General features: G+C 54.7%; 1 protein-coding gene across 1 annotated transcript in view; it reads left to right on the forward strand.

Annotated features, from left to right (window-relative positions):
- CFAP77 (cilia and flagella associated protein 77) overlaps positions 1 to 20,140 on the forward strand; it is a 130,868-nt gene that overhangs the window by 68,417 nt on the left and 42,311 nt on the right. Inside the window, exons 2-3 of the mRNA XM_019420729.2 lie at positions 2,318 to 2,417; positions 2,921 to 3,149. Of these exons, the coding sequence (XP_019276274.1) occupies positions 2,318 to 2,417; positions 2,921 to 3,149 (329 nt within the window). The remainder of the gene's footprint in view (positions 1 to 2,317; positions 2,418 to 2,920; positions 3,150 to 20,140) is intronic.

Here is a 20,140-nt window from a genome sequence, read left to right on the forward strand (position 1 = left end):
TTTTCATAAACAAATGAGAAGCCAGAGCTTTGTCTGCAGCTCGGAGTGAGTCTTGCGGAAGGAGTTCAAAGCAAACCGCCCAGCAGAGGCCCCCGTGCACTTGCCTGGAACTGAGAACCCCATCCCTCGCGAGGGAGGTGGGACCTGGGATTTGAGATGGGAAAGAAGAGGGAGAACCTCGTGCAGACGAGAACTGAGAAGAGTCTCCAAGGAGGCATTTCCTTCCTTCCGTCTTTCCTTCCCTCATTCGTTCACCCCTATTTACTAGTATCTCTGCCATGCTGGGCACAGGGAAAAAGAGGAGTGAGGAGAAGGGGGGTCGGGGAGGGGCAGAGGCGCAATCTGGGCACCTTCGGCTCAGTTTTGCTGTGAACATGAAATTGCTTTAAAAAATAAGGTCTATTAAAAAAAAAAAAAACTAAAAAAAAATTAACCTTAAAATAAAGACGGAGAGACTTTCCACCAGGGGGAGACCGACATCGAACTGATGGCCGTGCAATTAACGACTTGATCACACTGCTGTGTAATTCTAATGGCTTTACTGAGACATAATTCACATACCACGCAATTCACCCAAACAAAGCCTGCGGTGCAACGGCTTTCAGCCCGTTCACAGACTTGTGCAATCGTCACCGCAGTCCATTTTAGGACACCTCGTAGCCATCACCCCTCCCGGCCGTAAGCAACCATTTACTCCACTTTTCCTCCTCAAATTTGCTATTTGAGACGTTTCACGTAAATGGAATCGTGCGGTATGTGGTCCTGTGTGACTGATTCTTTCCCTGAGCGTCATGTTGGCGAGGCCCATCGGTGCCATCGAGGTACCACCGCGAAAGTTTGTAAGTGCCCTGTAGGTAGAGCTCGGGGCCCTGAGATGCCGTATAACAAAGAAAGTTGTCCGGACTGAAGGCAACCTGGGAGGGCTTCCCAGAGGAAGAGGCTTTTGATCTCAGGCATTTATTGAGAGCACCTGCTCTGAGCCACCAGGAAAAGGAAGGCAATAAAAGCCAGACTGGCTCGTTGATATTCGTTTAACTGGTGGATCTGGGTGTGGGCTGGAGACAGACAGCTTGGGTTCGAATCCCAAATTGGCCACTTCCTGCCGTGGGGACTTGGGCAAAACTGTTTGGCCTCTCAGTGCCTCAGCTGCCTCATCTGAGACATGGGGATAGTGATGGGTCCTGCCTGAGAGAAGCACAGGGACAACCAAATATCGTATCTGGAACACAGTCCGAACTCAGCACGGGCTCACTGAATGTTCTAAGGGCCTTACAGGCCAGGACCTCTGACCTCAGGCAGCTGCTACTTGAAAGAGAGGCCGGGTAATCTTTTTTTTTTTTTTTAAGCTTATTTATTTTTGACAGACAGAGAGCACGAGCCGGGGAGGAACGGAGAGAGAGGGGGGCAGAGGATCCGAAGTGGGCTCTGTGCTGACGGCAGAGATCCTGATGCAGGGCTCGAACCCATGACCTGTGAGATCATGACCTGAGCCGAAGGCAGATGCTTAGCCAACTGAGCCACCCAGGCGCCCCGAGAGGGGGCCGTGTAATCTAATGATTGAGAGCTCCGGCCGGAGGCCAAACACTCCAGCCTGTGAAGCCCAGCCCATCCCGTAGGAGCCGTGGGTCACGAGCACCTCTCTCGGTGTCCGCTTCCCTGTCTATAGGATGGGGGAGTCACGTGGTTGGTAATAGACCGATTTTGTCCCTACGACCCCCTTCTGGCGGGGCGAGGAGTTCACCCGGAGAGTGAGGAGAGCTGGCCGGCCACCGGGAAGGTGATGGTGGGCCTTGTTACCATATCCCCACCTGCAGGCGAGGACTCAAGGAGCATTGACGTCCTCACGGGCCCCAGTGAGAATGACACAAGGAATGAAGAGTCAGGTAGGAAAGACGGCCCCTCCTTGAACAGGGGCCTCCAGGTGAACGTCTGTGAACCACGCCTTCCCGTGTGTCCCCTTGGGCGACTCAGCGCTGGGCAGGCAGGGCCAGGCTGGACCCCCAGGGACTGCTGCGCGCCCCTCCCCTCACACAAACGCACCTCCTCTTTCAAGGCCTCGGGGGTCCTCCTGACCCTGCTCACTTGTCCCCCATCACGAGCCCACCGGGCAGGCTTTCCCGGTTGTGTCTCGATGCCCAGTGCCCCCGGCGCTCACCTCGCGGAGGGCTCCGTCATCCTTACCCTAGTGGCCCTGAAGGTCACCCGCGGGGCCTGCGGCCAAGTGAGCATCTGATTGACTCCTGTGGCTGAACTTGCCGTGATGCGGTCGGTCTGCGATTTCGCTCTTCACCTTGGCTTTCTGTCTGTCCCCACACAGGCTGAACTTGGGAAGCCCCGAGAAAGAAGTTGCACTCTGCCTGGAATTGATTTCAATTACGGGCTCTACGTCCGCGGGCTGGATGGAGGGGTCCCCGAAGGTGAGCAGGCGTACTTTGGAGCCCCGGGGAGGGGGGGCATGAGCTCTCAACCTAGGCGGCTGGCCGCGCTCCAGGGAAAGAGCCAGAGAGTCCCGGGGCCTGCCCCGCAGCGTGATTCTGGTCGAAAACCGCAGTCTGGGCTTGGCCGAGACGGGGAGGTCCAGGCAGGGTCCGGGTCTAAGGTGTCAGGGAAACAGCATGGGCCCCAGCCAGGGTGGAACCTGCTGCCCTGCCCCGTTTGAGCTTCGAGCACAGAATGGGCTCAGGACCAACCCTCTGACGGCCCCAAGGAGGTGAAGGCCAGGCGGACCAGGCTTGGCGAAGGATGCTCTGGTGCCCTCCGGAATCTCTGGGAATCCTGACCCCTCCCTTTCCAGCAGGCCACGCAGGGCCGTCACACAGCAGGCCCCGGGTTAGTGGGAGGCACACACGCCCCAGTTTCTTCTCGGTCAGGTGCCGCGGCCTGACCGCCGCACCACCGTTCCGTCCCTCCCTGCCCTCAGCCCTCGGACACTGGAATGTGTTTAGGCAGCAGCCCACGTGCCCCCACGAGCTGACCCGGAACTACATTGCCATGAATCGCGGGGCGGTGAAAGCCGGCCTGGTGACCGCTCGGGAGAATTTCCTCTACCGCCAGCTCAACGACATCCGCATCAGTGACCAGGATGACCGGCACATCAAGAAGGAAATGCCCTCCCTCCCTCCAAACATGACGTTTGGGGTCGTGGCACGGTAAGTGGCCGGGACACCAGGCTCGATCCCTCACCCGGGGGCCGGAGGGCACTCAGAGGTGACTGAACTGGGGAACCGTGTGTGGCATGGCCTTTGACTCCAGGAAGGGGGGGGGGGGGAGCGCTCCAGGCCTGGGCAATCGGTGTAGCTCACAAACCTTGGTCACGGTGATTGGTTCAGCAGCAAACATGCAACCCACGTTCCAACTCTGGGATGCGTGACATTCTCTAAAAGTAGGATGCGGGGGCGCCTGGGTGGCTCGGTCGGTTAAGCGTCCGACGTCTGCTCAGGTCGTGATCTCACGGTTGGTGAGTTCGAGCCCCGCGTCGGGCTCTGTGCTGACAGCTCGGAGCCTGGAACCTGCTTCGGATTCTGGGTCTCTGCCCCTCTCTGCCCCTCCCCCGCTCATGCTCTGTCTCTGTCTCTGTCTCTGTCTGTCTCTCTCTCTCTCAAAAAATAAACATTAAAAAAATAAAATAAATTTTAAAAAGTAGAACGTGGTTGCACGTAATCAAATCTCAACTCAAACCGGCTCGATATTTTTTTAAGTGGAATTTATTGGCTTACATGATTGAAAAGCTCGGGTGCAGCTTCAGGCACAGCTGGATCTAGGTCACCAAGGGATGTTATCAGTATTGGGTATGTCTCGCCATGTCTTGGCTGTGCTTCCCAATCTTGGCTTTGTTCTCTGACAAGCTTCTGCCTCGTGTAGCTAAATGACCAGGAACAGTTCCATCCTCAGGGGGAAGGGCACAGAAGCTATGGCAGCCTTCAGATTAAGATTCCTTTGTCCAACTTTAGAGCCTTGCCGATCCCTGAATCAGCCACTGTGAGCAGGGATTGCGAAGTACACTGATTGGCCAGTTCCGGGTCACATGTCTGCCTCTGAACCAATTGCTGAGACCAGGAGATTCTGATGCCCTGATTGGGCCAGGCCTGATCCCCTGCCCCTTCTTGGGCGGGGTAGGTGTTTGGGCTCAGTCTCCACCATCCACATGGGGCTGGTGGTGGAAAGGATGTAGAAATCAAGGCTCTGACCCCGGAAGGAGAACAGAACACAACAGTAGGCGAAACGGCAGATGTTCAATGCACCAGGGCTTCCTAACCCATGATGTGTCACAGCAGAAAAAAATCACTGGTGTTTGCCTCGCACTGTGCAAATAAACAGAAGCGCCCGTAGCTGGCAACAAGTGGCCTGGGGCCGCCAAGCCCCAACCAGATGCCCGTGACCGAGAAGCCAATATCTTGGTCCATCTATGTGGCAGTGCCACCGACAGTCTGTCCCCCAGCCTCTTTCCCACCTTCCTCCCACTGTTCCTGGGTAGGTGACTTCCTCTGGCTCTCCCACCATACTTTATTGTTATTATTATTATTATTATTATTGGCGATGGTTCCTTCTTTATTTTTTATTGTTTCTAATTATTTTCTATTGTGGTAAGATTTACTGGGTTTTTTTTGAAGTTTTTGTTTATTTATTTTGAGAGAGAGAGAATGAGTATGAGTGGCAGGGGGTGGGGGGGAGCAGTGAGAGAGGGAGAGAGAGAATCCCAAGCAGGAACCACGCTTCCAGGGAGGGGCCTCACGAGGGGCTCGAACTCACAAACCGTGAGAGCATGACCTGAGCGAAAATCAAGAGTCAGATGCTTAGCCGACTGAGCCACCCAGGCGCCCCCAGATTTGCCATTTTTAAATGTACAGTTCAGTGGCCTTAAGCACATTCACACTGCTGTGCAACCCACAGCACCATGCATCTCCAGAAGCCTTTCTTCATCCCGGACTGGAACTCGGGCCCCATTTGGTACCTCTCTGTCCCTCCCTTCCCTCAGCTCTTTGTAACCACCATTCTCCTTTCCGTCTCTACGATTGTTGACTTCTGTAGATACCGCATCTAAGCGGAATCATGCCAAATGTGCTCTTTTGTTTCTGGCTTGTTTCACTTACCGTAATGTCCTCGAGGTTCATCCACGTTGTAGCGGTGTCCGAATCTCCTTCCTTTTCAGGGCCGAATGATATTCCACCGTGTGGATATGCCGCGTTTCGTTTCTCCGTTTCTCCGTCGATGGGCATTCGGACTGTGTCCACCTTCTGGCTATCGTGAATAGTGCCGCCGTGAACACGGGTGTGCAAATACCCGTGTGCGTCCCTGCTTTCAGTTCTCTTGGGTATCTACCCATGGGTGTACTTGCTGAGTCACGCGGGATTCCAAGTTTGGTGTTTTGAGGACGTGCCATCGTGTTTTCCGCAGCGGGAGCTGCCATACTTTTGTATGCCTTCCCCCGCCTGTTCTCGCCACCCTACCTAGTAAAACCTACTCATTCTCCGGAGTTCAGCTCAGCGTCATCTCTGCGGTAAAGCTCTCCCACCTCCCATGGTCTCAGCTGTACACGTCTCTCTCCCCGGCAATGCGTTTCTATTCGCCAGCCCTCCAAACGTGGAACGTGACCGTACAGACACATTGGAAAATCATTTCTGGTCCAGATTAACAGTCGTTGGCGCACCCCCCTTCCCCCCCACTTTGAAATAATGCCCTAGGGGCGCCTGGGTGGCTCAGTCGGTTGGGCGGCCGACTTCGGCTCAGGTCAGGATCTCGCGGTCCGTGAGTTCGAGCCCCGCGTCGGGCTCTGGGCTGACGGCTCAGAGCCTGCAGCCTGCTTCCGATTCTGTGTCTCCCTCTCTCTCTGCCCCTTCCCCGTTCATGCTCTGTCTCTCTCTGTCCCAAAAATAAATAAATGTTGAAAAAAAATTAAAAAAAAAAACAAAAAACTCTGTACACATAATCCCAATAATTATATTGACATGAACAAATCCCTCAAAAACTGCAAAGTATCAAAACTCGACCAAGGTGAAACAGATAATCCGATTCATCCCATAACGGATAAAGAAAACGAAGTTTGTAGCTTGAGAACCATCCAGAAAGGAAGACTCCTTGTCCAGATAATTAGTGGATAATTGTACCAAATATTTAAGGGGGGGGGGAATTCTTCCCGATGAAAGAGAAGGGAACACTTTGTCACTCAATTTATGAGACCAGGATTACCCTGAGCCCAAAACCAGATAAAGATATGCAAAGAAAGAAAACTACAGACAAACATTTCTCAGAACAAAGATGCAAAAATTTGCAACAAAATATTAGCACCAAATTCAGAAATTCATATTTTAAGAAACACACCAAGCCGCGCCTGGGTGGCTCAGTCGGTTGAGTGTCCGACTTCGGCTCAGGTCACGATCTCGCGGTTCGTGAGTTCGAGCCCCACGTCGGGCTCTGGGCTGATGGCTCGGAGCCTGCAGCCTGCTTCCAATTCTGTGTCTCCCTCTCTCTCTGCTCCTCCCCCGTTCATGCTCTGTCTCTCTCTGTCTCAAAAATAAATAAACGTTAAAAAAAAAATTAAAAAAAATAATAATGTCCTAAAGTCAGTCCCTCCAAGGCATGGTTTCCCAAGGCCGCCTGGAGTACAGAGGGACAGAGACTCCCACTGTGTGCCAGACCACTAGACTAGTCCGGGCCGGTCACCAGTGTCCCCAAGACGGCATGGTATCTGGGAGCAGCCGTCAGCCTAGGGCTCTTGTTCCAGCGTGGTCCCCGACAGTTTTCCCTCCAAGGCTTCTGTTTCCTGACCTGTGAATAGGATGTTAGAGCAGTAACGCGGCCAGCTGGGATTCTCAGGTTATGTTTGGCCTCTGTGTCGGTTTCCTTTCCTTGTCTTGGAAGGGCCTGTGCGGGGAGGTGGGTGGGGTTACTTGCCCAGCTTAGGCAGGGAGAAATCAACCGATCTCCCTAAGCTGGGTTCTCAACCTGAAGTGCTTATATTTAAAAACAAAATTTTAGAAGACGTAGGACGTTAGCCATCACCTGCCTCAAAGCCATGATTTAAAAGAAGAAAGCAGGGGCACCTGGCTAGTTCAGTGGGTGGAGCCTGTGACTCTGGATCTTGGGGTCCTAAGTTCAAGCCCTACGTTGGGCATAGAGCTTACTTTATAAAACTAGGAAATAAAATAAATAAGACAAGGAAGCAGACGTTCAGAGAGGTCAAGACACTTTCCCAAGGTCACACAGCAAGTTGGGACCAGACAAGAGTCAGATCTAGATCCAGGTCGGCAGACTCCCCGTCCGGTGCTCTTTCTTGCACACTTGCCTCCTTGGGACTGAGGTACAGCGCAAATGCCCACAGTTCCCGGTCCTGGGGCTGCGTTATTCCACGTACAATGGAAAAGCTGAAGTCAGCTGGGCTCAGAAAGGACATCCATTATCATCTGGCTTTCAATATAAAATCTTAAATTGCTATAAAACCGAGTGGCTACAATTCGAGGGTAAGGACGTGATGAAGTGCCAGCTATATCCTCTGTGATGGTAAATGGGCTTTGCATATGCAAATTGAATGGATTTTAAAATGGTATTTAATGACAATTTTCGTAGCAGACGTTAACATTAATTGCACAAAAATGAAAATGCTGCATTAGGTTGCTGTTAGCAGCAAATATCGTGGCCATAAAGCTTTATCTTTATCAACAGCAGCCCTCTCTCATGTGTCAGGGCGGCCCAGCAAATTGCAAGCAAAAGGGCTTTTACGGAACAAAAATATCCCCCAAAGCAGGCCCAAATCAGCATCAATTTTGCTTTATTTCTTCGTAAATGGAGGTTAAATGGCCGCTGGAAAGGCTTTTACTGAGCTGCTCAGCGAGCGTCCAGAACCCCTCAACCTCGCGACGTAAGTAGAAGGAGCAGTTAAGACGCGATCGCCCTTCTCCGTAATGGGGCTATTACTTTAAAGTTATGGGGCCGAGGCCCCTTTCGTAATGATCACCTTTTACAAGCCTCAATTGTATTTATTCCTTTACTTTAAAAGCATGTTTAAAAAAGTAGAAAACAAATCTGATTACACACGACTACCCGAGGAGTTGTTGGGGGCGACTTGGTCCAATAAATAAATAAACAAATGAGTACCGTTTACTCACAACTACAGATATGTTAAAAAATAATAATAACAAAATACACAGGAAAGCCACTCGAAGCTCGGGACGCTCCCGAGCATGTGACTGCCGTGTGAGACAAAACTCTGACCCCAGCTCTTCTCCCTGTCCCCCGGATGTCAAATCTCTTACCCTTTGACGTATTTCACGATGGACGGAATGACGGATTCCGTCCGTCCTTCCACTTGGCTGATTTGGTTTCCAATTCACACTGCTTTGTCACAGATGGTCACTAAATGGGAAAGGTGCATTTCAGTCCACGAGCTGGTGTGGCTAAAAGAAAGTGGAGGCCCCAAGCCATGATGGGGAAACGGTGCCCGTGTGGCCATGTGGTCACGAGCGGGGAGCCACGGCAGAGTCAGCCCACAGAGATGTTTGGCCCATCCAGTGACGAAAACTGTGAATGAGTTGCCACGTTTATTAAAAAAAAACTTTTTTTTTAATGTTTATTTTACTTTTGAGAGAGAGAGAACCAGCCGGGGTGGGTCAGAGAGAGAGGGGGACAGAGGATCTGAAGCGGGCTCCACACTGACCACAGAGAGCCCGATGTGGGGCTTGAACCCACAAACCGCGGGATCATGTCCTGAGCCAAGGTCGGACACTTAACCGACTGAGCCACCCGGGTGCCCCATGAGGTGCCACATTTAAAAAGCCAGGAGGGGGTGCCTGGGTGGCGCAGTCGGTTAAGCGTCCGACTTCAGCCAGGTCACGATCTCGCGGTCCATGGGTTCGAGCCCCGCGTCGGGTTCTGGGCTGATGGCTCAGAGCCCGGAGCCTGCTTCCGATTCTGTGTCTCCCTCTCTCTCTGCCCCTCCCCCGTTCATGCTCTGTCTGTCTCTCTCTGTCCCAAAAATAAATAAAAAAACGTTGAAAAAAAAATTTAAAAAAATAAATAAAAAGCCAGGAGATTTCATAAAAACAACAACAACAACAAAAACCTGGATTTCCCGCTTCACCTAAAAAGCCAGAAGCCCAGGGGCGCCTGAGTGGCTCAGTCAGTTAAGCGTCTGACTCTGGATTTTGACTCCAGTCATGATCTCGCGGTTTGTGAGAACGAGCCCCGCATCGGGGTCTGTGCTAATGGCTCAGAGCCTGGAGCCTGCTTCGGATTCTCTGTTTCCCTCTCTCTCTCTGCCCCTCCCCCACACTGTCTCCCACTCTCTCTCTCTCTCTCTCTCTCTCTCTCAGTGAATAAAGTGAAAGATTGGACGCCCTGCACCCAGGGTCTGCGCTCAGGCACCAGGGGCTGGAGCTGAGAGGCAGTGCCCCTTTCGGACAGGTCCCCCCCACCCAGCCTGGCTCCTCCCATCTTTGCCATCTGTCTGGTCCTGGTGGGCACTGAGTTTGCAGCTGCTGGTGTCGACTGGTCGTCCTGATCCCTCAGCTAACTGCTGCCCCTCTTTGTCCCCTGATGAAGGTCGGGGCCACCACAAACAGCAGCCGCTCTGCACTGAGTGTACGAGGCACGCATTTTGTGTGTGTGATCGCTGATGCTAATCTCAGTCCTACGAGGCAGGTATCATGCCTCCGCCTGACATCTGCTTCACGGTCCAGGAAAGGGGGCGCGCAGGCCCCGCTGCTGGCTGCACGGTGGCAAAGCTGGACTTGTTCCCCGTCCGGCTGGCCGGCTTTGAGGACCGCACCTCTAGGATCGGGCAGCTGGAGACAGCCTGTGCCTTACCGCTCTGCTGTTTCGCTGTCAAATCTCAGACTTCAGGTCAGGGAAGGATTTTAAATTCTTATTACCCGCGTGTCGGGCCGTAACACGAATCTCCAAGCATGCTGCGACCCAGGGTCCATAAACAGATATGTCTGGAGGCCAGAAATGTAACTATTAAGGAAGCACTTAATTATTGATGCATTTTAACAAGTGTTTGCAAATGCTCCCATGCCCTTGGCACATCTTAATTGTTACTGCTCCTAATTGGTCCAGCGTTGTCGATTATGATGAGTCAGGGACTGGCGGGGAGGGGGGAAGCAGCAAGAGTGGGGCAGCAGCTGGCGCTCCCGGAAGGTTCTGGGCGCCCGGAGCCCCCCACCGTCCTGCCTGGGAGCTCACGCCATACACAAGGCAAGGCTGCTAGCCGGGGGGTGAGGGGGGGGGGTGGGGGGGGATCCATCACTCAGTCAGTAAGCAAACGGCCGCCGTGTGTCTGGGTACGACACGCGCCAGATGAAGGGTAGGTAGCCCGTGAGCCAGTAATGCCCCGAACCAATAATGGCAACTAGGCTTTATTGTTACAACGACGTGTCAGGCGTTGTGCTGAGCGCCTCCGATGCACCCCGTCCTTAAATAACTCTGAACAGCTCAGTGAGTGCCACGTTGGGACTCCTACCTGCCCGTCTTGCAGAAGAAGAGACACAGAGGGTCAGAGAGGCGAAGTGATCTGCCCTTGGCTACGCTGCACTCGTGACGGTGACCGTGGCAGTGAGCTGCTTGCCTCACAAACACAAGGGTGGAGGTGATACGTTTAGTTTTTTTTTCTGCACTCGAGGGGGGCTGAGACAGAATGTGTATGAACACTGTACAGAGAGAGTACGGCCGTCCTGTCTGGATTTTTCTTAAAGCCTTAAAGTTAATCTGAACACCGTGAGCTTCCCCTCTGATGTGCCCTCCCCTTCCCCTTGCCCTTCCCCTTCACTGGCTCCCCACTTGCTGATAGACAAACTCCTTGAGGGGGCACCGGGACGGTTCACTACACTAGATGCTCCAAGCCTGCTGTGCTCACCTCAGTATCCCTGGTGCTGACCACAGGGCCCTTGCTGAGGGGGCCCTCGGGAAATCCTCGCCAAATGAACGCACGAACGAGTGGCCACGTTGGAATCTGAGTGGGAAGCCGGCAGCAACGTGCGACTTTCGTAGGATACTTGCCTCATCCGCCAATTAGGCTAGTCTAGACCCTCCCCCTCCCCCCCCCCCATCCTGGTGCTGAGCACGTTTAGACCATGGAGCAAGGAGAAACACAAGAAAGGTAGGAAATGCTACCAGCCCACCCTCTGTCTGTGCTGCTGCTTGCCCAGCTATCAGATGCATCATCAGCCTGACATTGACAAATGTGAAGGATGGAGGAAATTTTACAGGCTGTTAAAAAATGTTTGCTGCCTGACAGGTTTTTTGAATCTTTCTGCCAAGCTGATTTATTTTACAAATTTACAATGGGCCCATCAATCACTCCGGGTTATTTTGTTTCTCCCAGAGCTGACGGCCAAAATCCAAGCCGCCCACCCGAACTCCTATAAAATGATAATAAGCCCCTTCCCAGACGACCGTCCCCGGGTTGCAAGACAGGTTCCCAGTGGGGAGACCTGCTCCAGATTTATGGGTGGCCCAAAGCCCGGCTGAACGAAATGGGGCTGACCACAAGGGGGAGCGTGTGGGTCTCGCAAAGACCCACCCCCCCTCCCCTCCGCCCCAAGACTGAACCTGAAACGCACTTCCTGCCGACCGACCCAGGGGCTCAGTGCGCGGGCCTGCTCCCCGCGCTGGCAGTCACCAGTTCTCTGCTCTCCCGGACACTCCGCTCCTGGAGGCCAGGGACAATGTCACTTTTGTCCACTGCTACATCATCAAAGCCAGGTACAGAGTAGGTCCTCAGTAAGTGCTTGTTGAGGAAAAATACGGTTCAGGGCCTTTGCAGGCTTTGAGGCAGAGTAATTGAAAGTGAACTCACAGCACACTCGAGACCAGAGAGGGGATGGGAAAGGCAGAGTCTTGTGTCATTTAACAGACTCTGCTGTGTTCCCCTGTGGTTGATGTTATGGCTCAGGATTGCGGTCACGCTGTCTCAAAGAGTGAATATGTCCCGTGGCCTCATTAATAGAGGTAGCAAGTCCCAAACAAGGGAGGCCACCTTCCTACTCTATTCTGCCGCTCAGGTCACACTTGTACCATCAAGTTAAAAAATGGGAGGCATCATACATTCAGGGAAGGTCCGCAAGTAGGAAAGTGTCCAGAGGCGGCAGGATGGTGGGTGGGATGAGGGACAGAAACCAGCGTGTACAAATGTGATGAAAAATAAGGACAGTGGAGGGGCTTTTTTCCTCAGAGACTTGAGAGCGCAAAACGAGGCCCGGTGTGTGTTTGGAGAGCGGTACGGGTGGCTGACGTCACGGAGCCCTCGCTGAATGGCTGGCTGGCACGTCATCTCACTAAGTCCTTACGGCTCTATCAAGCAGGGACCATTATCCCCACTTTACGGACGAGGAGACTGAGGCTCGGAGGGTCACTTGCCCGAGGCCACACGGCCAGTTGGTGACAGAGCCAGGATCTGAGCCACGCCTCCTACCCACGGCCTGCGCAATTCCAGCAGACAGAGCCAGACCCCGAGTGAGGAGGTCATTTCTCATCCTGAGCGCCATCCACGAGGCCACCCGCGTCCCACCGAGGCCTGGCCGCAGACGTCGACGAGCACTTCCCGGGGACCCGGCTCCCCACAGAGTAACTCAGGATATCCTCACTGCAGCCCAGCGCCTCCATTTACCCAGGAGGAAACTGAGGCAGGCAGAGGTTATGTCCTTTCGCAAGAGGTCACAGGTGGAATTGGAGGCACGGGGATTCGGTCCGGGTGATTTACTCCAGGACCCTCACGCTTAGAACAAGCCTTAGCTTAGATGGAGGGGTTGGCTACCCCAGATGGCTGCCAGGCCGGAGCCTGGGACACCCCAAACTGTGTCCGACCAGGGTCCCCCCCCTCAGGGACAGCCTGCTTCCGTGCACCTGACCTGGAGGACAGGCCCAGGCAGGGAGATGGGGCTGGGAGGACGTGGTGGGGAGGGCCCATCCTCTCCCCCTTCCTCTCTGGGACCCCTGCCTGGCTGCTCGTGCTATAACCTCTCCCACCTCCCCAAACTCCCTCTCACTCCTCCCTCCAAGGCGGCTTTGTTGCCGGAGCCGCGAATGAGACATTTTTCATGCTTTGCCTTTTTTTCCCTCTCCGATCTCCTGCGGCCCAGACAGAGATTTATTCCCGGCCCGAGGCTCCCGGCATTCGGAGCAGGGAGGGCTCAGGGAGGCGCTGATGGGCCCATAATGGATAGGGCCGTGCTCCCCTGGGGCCTGGCCCTCCCGAACCCCATCCATCAGGAGCGGCTTGGTGCCAGGGTCAGCGCTAACGAGGCCGCAGGCCGCTCCCCCTCGGGGCCTCCCCAGCTCACCGCTCCCGCTTTTGATTTTTCCAGAGCCGGGCCGCGCCTGCCGGCATCGGTGGGCAAACGTGACAGTGGGCCCGGCGCCCGGCCTCCGCGGCCCCGGTCTTGACACCGTCGGAGGGCTTGCTGGGCTGTGGCTGGCCCTGCCCCTTCGTGACACGGTGGCCCCTGTGACATGGGGCACAGAGGAGCTGCTCCCCGCTGGGAGCCAGCCACCAATCCCTGGTGTGGCAGGGAGAGCCAGGCTTCAAGCCTGACTCGTCACCGTGCAGGACCCCCAAGCAGAAGAATTCAGAGTGGGGGCGCCTGGGTGCTTCAGGCAGCTAAGCGTCCGACTTCGGCTCAGGTCACGATCTCGTGGTTCACGAGTTCAAGCCCTGCATCGGGCTCTGTGCTGACAGCCCGGAGCCCGGAGCCTGCTTCGGATTCTGTGTCTCCCTCTCTCTGTGTCCCTCCCCTGCTCTCACTCTGTCTCTGTCTCTTAAAAATAAATAAAACATTTTTAAAAATTAAAATAGAAAAGAAGAAGAATTCAGAGGAAGCATGTCCCTGAATACGTTGCGCCCAGGGGCCAACTCGGTTCTCTTCCCTTTGGGGACTAGGTGGAGGCAGCCATTCAAGCCAGAAGCCCGGGCACCTGCATTAGGTTCGATTAACAATACCAGCTTCCGTTTCCTTAGCTCCTCCAGGGCCAGGCATGGGGACCGGCGCTCTACGTACAGCCCTTTACGTGACCTTCACCGTGACCCGTTCGTAGCAGCATGCCCTCTATGGTTGGGGAAACTGAGCCGCGGACACACGGACCCGTGATCCCCTGGCCGGAAAGCGGGACTTGACCTCAAAGGTCCCATCTGCTACTTCTGTCCTGTACTGCGTGTTCCCACAGCGCCAGGCCCTGCCGGCACCACGTGGGGTGTTTGGGACACAGAGAGGAAGCAGGACACAAAGCAACGCACAGCGATGCGGTGCACGTTGCTTCTGGCGGGCAGAGGAGGGCGGGAGAGGGCCCCGGGGGACTTTGGGCCCTGCCTGGCTCTGCTCATCGCTGTATCCCCAGGGCCTAGCACAGGCCTGGCACATAGTAGGTGCTCAGTAAGTGCTTGTTGCTGTACCGCGTGGCTGGATTGTGACCCATCCCCGACTTGGAAACAGGCCAACGCTTGAGTGAGCAAGTCTTTTCCTAGGTGTGGATTGGCTGGGCACGGACCTTCGGTTATCAGTGTCCTGTAACAAATCCCCACAAGCCTGGTGGCTTAAAACAACAGAAATGTCTTCTCTCCTAAGGTGGAGCCCAGAAATCCGAAATCGAGGTGTCATGGGGCCCCATTCCCTCCGAAGGGTCTGGGTGCTAGCCTCTGCCAGCTTCTGGTGGCCCCAGGCGCTCCTGGTCTCTGCTCTGTGACCACGTGGCCTCTTCTCAGGGCGTCTGTGTCTCCTCTTTTGTCTCCAGTAACGACACGTGTCACCGGGTTTAGGGCTCCCCCAAATAATCCAGGGTGATCTGATCTTAAGATCCCAAAGCTAGTTACATCTGCAAAGGCTCCTTTCCCCAAACAGGTCACATTCATGGGTTCTGGGGCTTAGAACAAGGACGTATCTTGGGGGGGGGGGGCCACTTTTCACGCCCCTGTAATCATCAAGGCGCCTTACCGCCAAGTCAGAAAGCCCTGCATTTTAGTCACCGCGGGGTTTTGAGGAAATTGCCTTTATTATTTTTGTTTAATTGATTTATTTTGAGAGAGAGAGAGAGTGCCAGGGAGGGGAGGGACAGAGGCAGAGGGAGAGAGAGAGTTCCCAAGCAGGCTCCGCACTGTCAGTGCGGAGCCTGGCGTGGGGCTCGAACTCACAAACCGTGAGATCATGACCTGAGCCGAAACCAAGAGTCGGCTGCTCAGCCAACGAGGCGCCCCTGGGAGGCAACTGCCTTTAGAGTTACCGCCTGGGGATTTGTGCTGCTGGAGTCTTGTTACATGTGTCCCATCATGGTTTTGTGGAAAACAAGACAGTAGTTTGCAATCAAAGGTTTTAATCAGAGAAAAGACGAGAGGTATCGATGCCCCCCAGAGGAGCAAATGTTTCGCCCCTCCTTTCTGCGTTTCTGTGTTTATTAGGAAACTCTCCAAAAAACACAGGAAAGTCCAGAAGTTTCATAACCAACTCCATGAACCCGCCGCTCAGATGTAGCAAACTTAACCGCCTGGCCGTATTTGCACCTGAGGCTTTTAAAAAAATTATTGCAACAGAAATAAACTAGAACTCGGGGCGCCTGGGGGGCTCAGTCGGTTGAGCGGCCGAGTTCGGCTCAGGTCATGATCTCGCGGTCTGTGAGTTCGAGCCCCGCGTCGGGCTCTGTGCGGACGGCTCGGAGCCTGGAGCCTGTTTCAGATTCTGCGTCTCCCTCTCTCTCTGCTCCTTCCCTACTCACACTCTGTCTCTTTCAAAAATAAATATTTAAACAATTTTTTCAATTAAAAAAATAAGAAAATAGAACAAATACAGCTTGAAGCCCCATCTCACCCCTCCCTCACCCCACGCCCTTCCCTCCGTTCCCAGAGGACCACCCCGAGGTTGGAATAGGCATGCTTTCCATCCAGATGTCCCCAATCTTTCCTACACCATTCGAGGTCCATAAATAACGCAGGTGAGTTCGCGTGGCTTCAAACCACATAGATCACGTTGCGTGGCGACTTGCTTTTTTCACCCCGCACCTTTGCAAATGTCGCCCTGGTCCGCTGGGTGGGTGTGTCCGTTGTCCATCGCCAGACACGCGGGGGGGGGGCTCCTCGCTTCCCGGGTGCGAGATTCCTCTGGGTCACATTCACGGGCGGAGCGGCTGGGCTCCAGGGCGACCCTCCTCGGCTTACACCAGATGCCGGTGCCCCCCACCCCCACGGGACAGGGATGCTCTGCCTGCTACTCACTGTGTCCCCAGACGCCAGGACCCCTGCACGGCAGGCTCCTGAGTGGTCTAGAAGGCGTGTCGTCCCCTGTCCTGCCCACTGGCTTCTCTGAGCCTTTTCCCCCCAGAGGGGCTCCAGCCACAGCCCCTCTGCACAGGTGCAGGTGCCCAGGAGGGGAGCTCCCCAGTTTCGGGTGCAGGCCCCCAAGGTTGAGGGACGCTTCCAGCCAGGCTCCTCCTCATCCTGCGGCCGCCGCCGCCTCTGGGCGCCTGTGTGGGGAAACTGCTAATTGACTTCACCCTTGTGAAAAATGTTAACAAATTGCAAATGACCTCTTAGACAAATTTAGAAGCCAGAAGTCTGCTGCTAACTGGGCCTCCCTCCTCTGTCATTAGCTTTTATGTTGGATCCACAAACAATTAAAAAATAACCACAAGCCCAGAGGTCCTCTTCTCTAATTAGCTCTAAGAGTCCTGCCAGAGAGAGAGAGCTGCGCCTCAATTACCGCCCTTCCTCCCGGCTAGTTAGAAAAGACAGGCCCTCGGGCCAAGGGGCGACAATTAAGAAGGAGGCGGCTGTGGGGGTGAGGAGGGAAGTGGGCATCGCGGTGTGCCCTTGGGGCTCACGCCTCCCAGCCAGCTCCTTCGTCCTACCCTACGCGGCGGCCGGTGGCCCCAGGTTGGAGGGTCCTCTGCCCGGGAAAGGCTCAGAGCTGTAACCCCCAAAGGGGACCGGGGACCACACGAGCCAGGATCACCCGTGGGGTGGGGTAAAATGCAGATGCCCGGGCCCCCGTCCTGGTGGGTCAGAGTGTCTGACAGCGGGACTCAGGCATCTGTACTTTGTTGCTGATGTTTATTTATTTATTGTTAGAGAGAGAGCACGCACACAGGAGGGGCAGAGAGAGAGGGAAAGAGAGAGAGAATCCAGAGCAAAGCCCGATGCGGGGCTCGAACTCACAAACCGTGAGATCGTGACCTGAGCCGAGATCAAGAGTGGGACGCTTAACCGGCTGAGCCCCCCAGACGCCCCCATGGGCATCTGTACTTTGAATAAACTCCCTGGGTGATTCTTACTGGCCTTCAAGATTAGGGTCTGTGCCCTCAATGGGATTGAAACGCGTTCTGTGACACACAGCCCAGGCCCCGTCTTCCTGCTCCGGGGCAGCTGGCTACGGCCGGACTTCCGTGGGCCCAGGCACTCTGGCCTTCGTGAGCCCCTTCCTCCACACGAAAAAAGTATTATAATAATTAAAACTATGTTACGGCCGTGCTGATTTTAAAAGAAATTAAACCATGTTCGTGGGTCCCTAACAGTGTCCTAAGGGCCTCGGCTCCAGGCCTCCTGGCCCAGGGGACAGCTTGGCCCTGCCTTTTCCCTCAGGCCCGTCCAAAGCCTTCCTCCTCCGAGGGAGTTTCCTCTCCTCCCCCACCCCTTCCGGGGGAGCAGAGGTGAAGGCAGGGAGGAGCATGGAGAGCCAGCCTCCAAGTCCGAAGTCTCCACCCTCAACACAAGGTTCTCCTGCTCCTGGGTGGAGGGATCTGACCACATCACCTAGGATCTCTGTGGGCCGCCCTTTCTCCGTCTCAAGTGGGGTCAACACCCCGTCCTCCCGGGTCAGAAGACACGGTGTGAGGTCATCAGTAGAGAGTTCTTTGAGCTCTTGGGAAGAGAGCTGCCAGGTATTGTTATTCAGGAGGAGGCACAGGGCGCGGGGCTACGGTGTCACCCGCCTGCAGAGGCCTGGCAGGTACAGGGAAGCCGGCACTGGGTGAGGCAGTAGGGAGCGGTAGGGTCTGTGTCAAACTGGAGCACAGACCTGGTCTAAGGGCAGCGGGCTACCGATACGTGGGAATGTGGGCCCAGCGTTGCCATTACCAGACAATCTAATGCCTCATTCAGGAAGGCCAGGCGTTTGGATTAAAAACAACCACAGGGGCGCCTGGGTGGCTCAGCCGGTTAAGCGTCCGACTTCGGCTCAGGTCACGATCTCGCGGTCCGTGAGTTCGAGCCCCGCGTCGGGCTCCGTGCTGATGGCTCAGAGCCCGGAGCCTGCTTCCAATTCTGTGTCTCCCTCTCTCTCTGCCCCTCCCCCGTTCATGCTCTGTCTCTCTCTGTCTCAAAAATAAATAAACATTAAAAAAAATTGCACTTTAAAAAACAACAACAACTCTTCTTTTTAAATGTTTGTGCATTTTTTGAGAGACAGAGAGACAGAGCATGAGCAGGGGAAGGACAGAGAGAGAGGGAGACAGAGAGAATCCCAAGCAGGCTCCGCACTGCCCGGGCAGAGCCAGATGCGGGGCTCGAAACCCACGAACCGCGAGATCATGACCTGAGCTGAGACCGCGGGTCCGATGCTTAACCAACTGAGCCACCCAGGTGCCCCTGTCAACCGGTTCACCAGTGAAACGGGGAGTGACATAACCCCCGTTCCTGTCTCTGGTGAGGTTCTTATAACGATGACGCAGAGCGGTCCCTGGCACGAGGTGCAGCGTGGGAGGGAGGCGTCATGGCTCTCAAGACCGCAGGAGGGATCCGGGGCGACGGGCTGTTTTCTATCTTGCCTGCGTGGTGGGTATGTGAACCTCTACGTGTGATGAGATGGCATAGAAACCAATACACAAAAGAGCAGGAATAAATGCGGGGAATCTGAATAAGGTAGATGCACAGTCTCCATGTCAACATCCTGGGTGTGATTTCGTTCTTCTGCTTTGCAAGACGTTACCATCGAGGGAACTGGGTAAGGGGTACATGTGATCTCTGTTTTATTTCTTACAACTGCCTGTGGACCTACAACCGTCTCGATAAAATTTTTAATTAAGGGAAAAAAAGCAAAAAGGGGGCGCCTGGGTGGCTCAGTCGGTTGAGCGTCCCACTCTTGATTTCAGCTCAGGTCATGATCGCCCGGTTCGCGAGTTCGAGTGCCCCATCGGGCTCTGAGCTGACAGCGCGGAGCCTGCTTGGGATCCTCTCTCTCCTTCTCTCTCTGCCCTCCCCCACTCTCTCTCTCTCTCTCTCAAAATAAATAAATAAACATTTAAAAAAAAACTTAAAAAGCCAAAATAGGGATTCAGCCGTGGCTTTGGTACCGTGTAGGCAAAGTTAGCCAGAATCGCTCGTTCGAACAGCGATACAACCGTAGGCACAGTGAGGTGCTCAGTAGACGGTCCCTGAAGTCACTCGGCCGTCAGACCCGAGCCCATTCAGGAAGCCTCGGGTACGGAGGAGAAAGGAAGGCACCCCAGCCCAGAAGCGTGCCGCCGGGCCCTGTCTGAGAGCGCAAGCCCCCAGCTGGGGCTCCTTAGACGGTGTCACCGGCCGCGTCCCTGGTGGCTTGGGTCTTGATTTAGAGCCTCTGACAGAAGCCCAGCCCTGCAGCCTCTTCCCGCCTCCCGAGGCAGACCTTGCAGCCCGTCCCCCGGCCGCGGCCCGTCCCGGAGGCCCCTGTCTACTCCTTGCGCCCTCGAGGCCGTGCGGGTGCCAGTGCCCGCGCCCGCCCCGCCCCCCGGGGGCAGCAGACGCTGGCATATTAGAGATGGATTTTAATTTCATTGTAACAAAATAGCTGTCTCCACCGGAGGAAGCATCAAGCGCCAAAGAAGGACCGGTTTTGAGCCGAATCACGTTGAACAGACCTCCGCGCTGTCATTGATTTTCCAGGAAGAAAAAAATTGCCTCTGGCTACTAAACCGAATTAGTAGTCACTGATGACCAATTATTTTAGCCCGCTGTGAACGGAGAGCCGGTACTAAAATCCGGTTTGTCAGACCCAAGGCTCCCTTCTCAAACACCTTTCAACAAATGTGTACCTGAAGAGTCCCTCAGAAGGTTCCTGCAGCTTCCTCTCTTCCGCCAAGTTCTCCGGCTGCACAAAGTTTTAATGAGCACCAAAGATCAAGGTGGGCTGCCTTGAAAGGGGCCCCCTAATCCGCAGAGCGCTCTTTGGCAGAGAGGAGCCGAGCTGGCAAGTCT

This window comes from Panthera pardus, unplaced genomic scaffold (genome assembly GCF_024362965.1).
Source record: "Panthera pardus isolate Hobbes unplaced genomic scaffold, ASM2436296v1 HiC_scaffold_20, whole genome shotgun sequence".
NCBI lineage: Eukaryota > Metazoa > Chordata > Mammalia > Carnivora > Felidae > Panthera > Panthera pardus.